General features: G+C 43.1%; 1 protein-coding gene across 2 annotated transcripts in view; it reads right to left on the bottom strand.

Annotated features, from left to right (window-relative positions):
* SPIDR (scaffold protein involved in DNA repair) overlaps nucleotides 1-8,909 on the bottom strand; it is a 144,112-nt gene that overhangs the window by 13,738 nt on the left and 121,465 nt on the right. For both annotated transcript variants that reach the window (XM_017863551.1, XM_017863553.1), the window contains 2 exons: nucleotides 4,334-4,544; nucleotides 3,565-3,717 (listed from right to left, as the gene is read on the bottom strand). In XM_017863551.1, the coding sequence (XP_017719040.1) occupies nucleotides 3,565-3,717; nucleotides 4,334-4,544 (364 nt within the window). The remainder of the gene's footprint in view (nucleotides 1-3,564; nucleotides 3,718-4,333; nucleotides 4,545-8,909) is intronic.

Below are 8,909 nucleotides of genomic sequence, written 5' to 3'. Positions count from 1 at the left end.
GAAAATTAATTTTTTAAAAAAAAAAAGAAAAGGAAAAAAAAATTCTAAAAAAAAAAAAGTATAATTGATATTTTGAAAGAAAAGAGAAAATGGAAACATAATGCTCAATAAAAATGAAAATAGTTAGAAAGGGAGTGGAAGACAAAAAAAAAGAAGCCATGCAATAAATAGAAAACAGTTATACAGTTGATATTATCTCAGTTATATGAATAATCACTTTAAATGAGAATGGTCTCAATACACAAATTAAATAACAGAGACGATCAGAGTGAACGAAAAACAAGAACCAACTATATGTTGTTTATATAAAGACACGTGGCTAGCCACAATGGCTCACACTTGTAATCCCAGCACTTTGGAAGGCCAAGGCTGGGGGATTACTTGAGGTCATGAGTTTGAGAGCAGCCTGGGCAACACAGTGAAACTCTGTCTCAACAACAACAACAACAACAACAAAAATTAGCTGGGCATGGTGGTGCGTGCCATCCCAGTAGTCCTAGCTACTCGGCAGGCTGATGTGGGAGTATTGCTTTAGCTCAAGAGTTCAAGGTTACAGGAAACTATGATCACACCAATGCACTCCAGCCTGGACGATCCCGTCTCAAAAACATTAAAACCAAAATATGCCCAGGAGTTTGAGAGCAGCCTGGACAACACAGGAAGACCCCATTCAAAAAAAAGGATGAAAAAACCAATAAAAAATCCAAAACACTTCTGGTTACAAGCATTTCAGATATGGGATACTCAACTTGTATAATCATAATAATATAAATACCATTTATTGATTTTCATCTTTGAGAATCAATCTGTAGAAAATGTGTGCAAAGGTTAATTATAGTTATACAACAGAATGTTACCAATCTTAACAATATAAAGTGCAGATGCAAAGGCAGGTAGATGGAAAGGAAGAGTATAATAAAAGAAGGGAAGGAGAGCTAATATTATTTTCTTCCGAAGTGATACTATCTCCAGCAAATGGAACAACAAAACCCCTCTAGTTAACATCATAATCAATGGTGAGAAAGTACATGGTTAACCCTTAAGATTAAGAACAGGGCAAGGATGTTCCCACTACTGCTATTCTACATGGTACTGATAGTCCTAGCTAATGCAGTAAGACAAGAAAATAAAATAAAAGGTACACATATTGAGAAGAAAGAAAGAAAACTGTTCACAGATGACTTAGTTTTCTATGTAGAAAATCCCAAAGAAACAACAAGAAAACACTGGAACTACTAAGTGATTACAGCAAAGTTGCAGGGTTAATATCAAAAAGTTAATTGTTTTCCTATGAAATGCAATGAATGATTGGAATTTGAAATGAAAAACAATACTATTTACAATAGCAACAAAACAAATGAAATACTTCAGTATAAATCTAACAAAATATGTATAAGATCTGTATGAGGAAAACTAAAAAACTCTTCTGAAAGATAGCAAAGAAGATATCAATAAATACAGAGATATTCCATGTTCATGGATAAGAAGGCTCTAGTATTAACATGTCAGTTTTTCCCCACCTGATCTACAGACTCAACACTATCCCAATCAAAATCTCATCAAGTTATTTTGTGGATATCAACAAATTGATTCTAAAGTTTATATGGAGAGGCAAAATGACCTAGAATAGCCAAGACAATATTGAAGAACAAGAACAAAGTTGGAAAACTGACAGTACTCAACTTCAAGACTTAAAAGTTGCAGTAATTGGCTGGGCACAGTGGCTCATGCCTGTAATCCCAGCACTTTGGGAGGCCGAAGCAGGTGGCTCATGAGGTCAGGAGATCGAGACCATCCTGGCTAACATGGTGAAACCCTGTCTCTACTAAAAATACAAAAAAAATTAGCCAGGCATGGTGGCGGGCGCCTGTAGTCCCAGCTACTCGGGAGGCTGAGGCAGAAGAACGGCATGAACCTGGGAGGCGGAGGTTGCAGTGAGCAGAGATCATGCCACTGCATGTCACTGGGTGACAGAGAGAGACTCCATCTCAAAACAAAAAAAACAAAAACAAAAACAGAAACATTCCCCCCGCCCCAAAAACAGAACAGGCAAATTTCATAGAAACAAATAGTAGATTGGTGGTTTCCTAAGACTAGGGTGTGGGAGGGTGGGTGGTAACGGGGCATGAATGATAATAGGTGTGGGTTTTTGTTCTAAAATTAGATTGTAGTGATGTTTGCACAATTCTGTGAATACTAAAAACACTTTAAAGGAGTGAATTATAGGGTATTACTGAGTTATAACTCAATAAAATTGTTTAAAATCTCCATGAACCCCAAACCGCTGAAATCCTCCTTTACAGAAATCAGTAAGGATTAATGTCCAAGAACGTTTATTACAGCCTTGTTTAATAATTGCAAAAACAAGAGAGATTCTGGATGTCCATGAGTGGAGGGAGAGTTTATTCATATGAGGGGATGCTATGCAACTATTAACCTCTTGAGTTGGATCTCTCTTCCCACCTGGACAGATATCCCTGCTACAGAGAAGCAAGTGGCAGAATAATGTGCAGTAAATCATCTGACTTGCAAGCACACACACCCCCTCAAGGTGGGCAGCTGTGTCTCCTGGATGTGCCAGTGCAGCAGAAAGCCAGGGAAAGAGGGCGGGCTGTTAACTTTCTCTTCATTTATTTTTCACTAGTTCCACTAGCCATGTATGACTTTTATTACTAAGTTTTATGAAGTTAAAAAAGAGAAAATATTAATGCTGTTTTCAGCTCCAGACTCGCATATCTAACCAGCTGCTGAAACATCTCAGATGTATGCAAAACATGCAAACTCTCCTGACAGAACTGAGAGTGTCCCCTTAAAGCTGACCTTGCCTGCCACATCCTACTTAATGAACAGCACTACCGTCACCTCATCTGAGCCAGGAGCTCAGAGGTCGTCAGATATATCTTCTGCCTCCATCTATGCCCAATTCATCACTCAACCTGCCGATTTCCCTAAGTCCACCCTTGGATTTCCTTCTCTACCGCTGCCCCCAATGCCATCCAGCCCCTCCACTCTGCTCTGCAGGGAGGACATCAGACCAGGCTGCCTGTACCAATGACAAAGCACACTCCTGACACCACCAGCCTGGTGGGCCCACCAGCCTCAGCTTTGTCCAACCTCCATCTGGCTGCCTGTCCTGCCTTTTTCCGGACACCGCCGCTCAGCAGCTTTCTCATGCCAGCGGCCTTACGAAGTCCTGCTTTCTTCCCAGGAATGTTCCTTCTGCTCCATCCCTGACCTAAGTAGTCTCATCTATGCTTCAGAGCTCAGCTTGAGGCTCCTGTCTTTGGGAAACCTTCCCTGAGCTCCCCACTAAGATGTGGGCCCAGGTATCAGTGGCTAGAGCACTCAGAGCCCGAGGATAGGCCTGTCTGTGTTCATCTGATTCACCTCCTTCTGTGCAGAATCGAGTTTGATACCAAGAACAATTTCTGCTTTTGTTCTTTATGTATCCAGTGTCTGGAACGTGGCGGGCACTCCACAAATACTTGTTGAATGAATGAGTAAATGAATATAAAGTATAATAGTTAAGAAAGTATATAAAGCACCTGTGAGACAGCTGCTTACCTTGAACACTGCAGATGGAGTTGACAGGTGTGGCAGAGTCCAGACTGTCAAGCATCACTGGATCAGGCAGTTCACAGGAACTTGCACCAGAGACCATACTCAAAAGGGGTTTCTGAAGCAAGACAATAGTCCGTTCAGCACAGACAATCCGACCTGCTGACAGACACTTCAGGTTACTGAAGCCTTGAAGAAAAAGTGAATTGTGCTCATAATGGCAGTCTCCTTTGCTACCCCTCGAGTCATGCAGGTGAAGGTGTAGTTATGGGACTGTGTCCAACAGCACATGCATTGTGTGTACACATTCCCAAACCCTGTGAGCTAAGCTAAAGAAGCACTCAAATGTGAGATTCAAGTCAATCCAGAAACGGTAAATTATGTGGTATGTGAATTATGACTCAATAAAAATTTAAAAAGATAGCTTAGACAGGATTTTAGTTTGATCCCTGGAAAAAGGGGCTGGCTGATCTAAGTATATGCATTTATAATATTCTAGCTTTTGGTTTGTTTGTGGATTCTGCAGCAGTACAGGGTGCCACCAGCAGACAATTCTGGAGTGAGCAACAGCCATGTCCATGGAGCTGGTTCTGCCCAGGTAGCCGCTACAGGGTCAGTGAAAGCTGGAGGCTGGTACATAGGCCATGTCTGTGATGGGCTCCGTGAAGGTGCCAGCAGCATCCAAGCAACATGGAGGCATCCAGAGGCCACAAGGGCTATTCTATGGGCACCGATCAGTCACCCCTGCATCAAAGCTGTGGAGAAGCAAGCACACCCTGGTCACGGAGAGCGTCCTTGAAGAAGAGGTTGTGAGGGGCAGCCCCAGCGAGTGCCTCCAGGACCTCAGAGCCCAGCACACACAAGGGGGCCACATAGACAAGCAGGGTTTTGGGGAGCTTGGGGTCATTCTCCTCCTGCGTTTGCAGAGTGACATCGGTTACCAGCAGCCAGATCTCCCTTTGCTCCAGAAGAAGCAGACTCTTCAGCTATAATTTGAAGACACAATAAAGATTATTATATCAAAAAATGTTTTAAAAGCATTTAAAAGCAAAAGTTATACATATACTAACAATTTAAGATATTATTTCAAAAACACTTTAAAACATACACTAGATTTTGCACATTTTGGTCACTAACCCCATGTGCCCTGGGTGCCTCAACTTTGCACCTGGTTAAAGGCTTCCTTGATTGGGAACAGGCCACCCTTCCCTGGCAGCATTCCATTTGTCCGCCAACATCCTCAGGCTGAATCCATTGTTCTTTTCCTCCTGGTCCTCTGCTCATATACTTACAATGTTAATTACAACATTGTTTCCTGTCTAGTACATACATATTATTCTTTCTGGGCAGTTGTAAGTTTCTTGAGGGTTAGGAACAGATCTTACTTGCCCTCAGACTTTGTACAGGGCCTTGGTATAAAGCTGGTGTCACATATTTGTTGCATCTGCAACAGGTTTTATTATTTTCTTTTCTTCTTTCCTTCTATATTTTTTCATCTTTTTCTTATCTTCCAAACTTGTAATGCCTTTTCCATTTCCATTAAACTGGTATTCTGCCCCTTCCTTTTGGTCAGGGCTTAGGACTCAGTAGATGCAAATGGGGCCAAAGATGGTCAGCAGGGCCAGGGCCTGAGGATGTGGCTAGTTGGAGGTTCAGCTGGTGTTGCTGGCACAGTGTGGTCAGGCTGAGGATTCCACAAGGCTGGTTAACAGGACTGGGCAGAGAAGGTCACTTGTGTGGTGCGTAGCTGAGGGTTGGGGTGAAGGAGGTGGCCTACATTGTCAGGAGGTTGATTACACACAGGAAATACGAATAAGTAACATTGAGGAAACTGAAGCCAAGCTTCTTGCTGTTGGAGAAGAGAGTTACACATATAGAAATAGGAAAACTTAGAATAAATTCTGTGGTAATGCTCTAGAGTTGGAAGTATTGGTATGAAATAATGATTTTAGATAGATAGAAATATAGAAGTAGATACAGTTGTGTATGTGGATGAATATATACACACATTTCCTTCCTCTCTGTCCACTGAGATGGCATAGAGGCAATTATATCCCAATAGCAGGAAGCCCACCTAGAACCCGGATCTTGGCTTCTAAATACCATTCTTAACCAGGCACAATGGCATAAGCAACTCAGGAGCAGTCTCAGCTACTTGGGAGGCTGAGGTGAGAGGATTGCTTGAGCTCAGGAGTTTGAGGCTGTGGTGCACCAAGATCATGCCTGTGAATAGCCACTGCATTTCAGCTTAGTAAACATAGCAAGATGCCATCTCTGAAAAACTGAAACTAAAACTTAAAAAAACCAAAAACAAAAAACCATTATCCATTAAAATCAACCAGAACTTCTTGAAAAGATGGCTGATTCCAGAGCACAGAGAGCAAAAGATTAATCATGACATATCTTTCTGTGTCAGAAAATAAGGAGATACTCAAAGAATGATGGGCATGTGTCCAAAGGACACAGGAGCCAGCTTAAATATGGTAAAATTGAGCATCAAAATGAACACAGTAATAGATATAACTTGCTGAATAAAAGATGAATTCATTGGTCCATACTGATATTTAATAAGTGGGCTGGGCACAGTGGCTCACGCCTGTAATCCCAGCAACTTGGGAGGCTGAGGTGGGAGAATTACTTGAGCCCAGGAGTTTGAGACCTGGCTATATATAGTGAGACCCCATCTCTACAAAAAATAAAATAAAGCTGGGTGTGGTGGCAAGTACCTGTAGTCCCAGCTACTTGGGAGGCTGAGGTAGGAGAATTGTTTGGGCCCAAGAGGTCAATGTTGCAGTGAGCTGTGATTGTACCACTGCAACTACAGCCTAGATGACAGAGCAAGACCGCCTTCTCAAAGAAAAAAAAAAATTAAAAAAATTAGTGGGCCAAGCATGGTGGCTCACGCCTGCAATCCCAGCACTTTGGGAGGCCGAGGCAGGCGGATTACCTGAGGTTGGGAGTTGAAGACCAGCCTGACCAACATGGAGAAACCCCGTCTCTACTAAAAACACAAAATTAGCCAGGTGTGGTGGGGCATGGCTGTAATCCCAGCTACTCAGGAGTCTGAGGAAGGCTGCTTGAACCCGGGAGGCAGAGGTTATGGTGAGCTGAGATTGCACCATTGCACTCCAGCCTGGGCAACAAGAGCGAAACTCCGTCTCAAAAAAAAAGAAAAAAAAAATTGGTGAATATTTCAGGAAGGGCAAAGATTTCTATAAGGTTATCTGAGGGTGGGAGTTCTGACAACCTTCAAAGATTTTAGATGCTCTTTGTAAATATTCTGGATTTGGCCAGTGGTCTCTCTTTCAATCTATTAATGAACCAAAATGTTCTAATCTTCTTTGAAATTGACTATGAAATTATCTCTAGTACTGGGGTTATGAACAAAGTCAGTAACAATAACAATCATCTGGAAAAAGACATCAGTAACTAATTAAAGCAGTACTACTGGGGAAGGTAGATAGTCGGTGCCAAGATGGCCGAATAGGAACAGCTCCAGCCTCCAGCTCCCAGCGTGAGCGACACAGAAGATGGGTGATTTCTGCATTTCCAACTGAGGTACCGGGTTCATCTCACTGGGGCGTGTCGGACAGTGGGTGCAGGACAGAGGGCATAGCCCAACGAGTGAGAGTCGAAGCAGGGCGAGGCACCACCTCACCTGGGAAGCACAAGCGAGAAAGGAATTCCCTTTACTAGCCAAGGGAAACCGTGAAACACAACACCTGGAAAATCTGGTCACTCACACCCTAATACTGCACTTTACCAAGGGTCTTAGCAAACAGCACACCAGAAGATTATATCCTGCGCCTGGCTGGGAGGGTCCCACACCCATGGAGCCTCCCTCATTGCTAGCACAGCAGTCTGAGATCGAACTGCAAGGCAGCAGTGAGGCTGGGTGAGGGGCGCCCGCCATTGCTAAGGCTTAAGTAGGTAAAGAAAGGCTGGGAAGCTTGAACTTGGTGGAGCCCACTGCAGCTCAAGGAGGCCTGCCTGCCTCTAAAGACTCCCCTTCTGGGGACAGGGTATAGCTAAACAAAAGGCAGCAGAAACCTCTGCAGATGTAAATGTCCCTCTCTGACAGCTCTGAAGAGAGCAGAAGTTCTCCCAGCACAGAGTTGGAGATCTGAGAACGGACAGACTGCCTGCTCAAGTGGGTCCCTGACCCCTGAGTAGCCTAACTGGGAGACATCCCCCACTAGGGGCAGACTGACACCTCATACCTCCCATGGCCAGGTACACCTCTGAGACAAAGCTTCCAGAGGAACAATCAGACAGCAACATTTGCTGTTCAGCAATATTCACTCTTCTGCAGCCTCCGCTGCTGATACCCAGGCAAACAGGGTCTGGAGTGGACCTCGAGCAAACTCCAACAAACCTGCAGCTGAGGGTCCTGACTGTTAGAAGGAAAAATAATAAACAGAAAGGACATCCACACCAAAACCCCATCTGTACGTCACCATCATCAAAGACCAAAGGTAGATAAAACCACAAAGATGGGGAAAAAGCAGTGCAGAAAAGCTGGAAATTCTAAAAATCAGAGTGCCTCTCCCCTCCAAAGGAACGCAGCTCCTCACCAGCAACGGAACAAAGCTGGATGGAGAATGTCTTTGACGAGTTGAGAGAAGAAGGCTTCAGACAATCAAACTTCTAGGAGCTAAAGAAGGAATTACGAACCCAGCGCAAAAAAACTAAAAACTTTGAAAAAAGATTTGACAAATGGCTAACTAGAATAACCAATGTAGAGAAATCCTTAAACGACCTGATAGAGATGAAAACCATGACATGCGAACTACGTGACAAATGCACAAGCTTCAGTAACTGACTCGATCAACTGGAAGAAAGGGTATCAGTGACTGAAGATCAAAAGAATGAAATGAAGCCAGAAGAGAAGTTTAGAGAAAAAAGAGTAAAAAGAAATGAACAAAAACTCCAAGAAATATGGGACTATGTGAAAAGACCAAACTACATCTGACTGTTGTACCTGAAAGTGACAGGGAGAATGAAACCAAGTTGGAAAACACTCTGCAGGATATTATCCAGGAGAACTTCCCCAACGTAGGAAGGCAGGCTAACATTCAAAATCGGGAAATACAGAGAACACCACAAAGATACTCCTTGAGAAGAGCAACTCCAACACACATAATTATCAGATTCACAAAAGTTGAAATGAAGGAAAAAATGTTAAGGGCAGCCAGAGAGAAAGGTCGGGTTACCCATAAAGGGAAGCCCATCAGACTAACAGCAGATCTCTCAGCAGAAACTCTACAAGTCAGAAGAGGGTGGGGGCCAATATTCAACATGCTTAAAGAAAAGAATTTTCAACCCAGAATTTCATATCCAGCCAAACTAAG

The sequence above is a fragment of the Rhinopithecus bieti genome, unplaced genomic scaffold (assembly GCF_001698545.2).
Source record: "Rhinopithecus bieti isolate Rb0 unplaced genomic scaffold, ASM169854v2 scaffold_72455, whole genome shotgun sequence".
Taxonomy (NCBI): Eukaryota; Metazoa; Chordata; class Mammalia; order Primates; family Cercopithecidae; genus Rhinopithecus; species Rhinopithecus bieti.
Note: the sequence above shows the minus strand (reverse complement) of the source record. Positions and strands in the feature narration are given on the sequence as shown.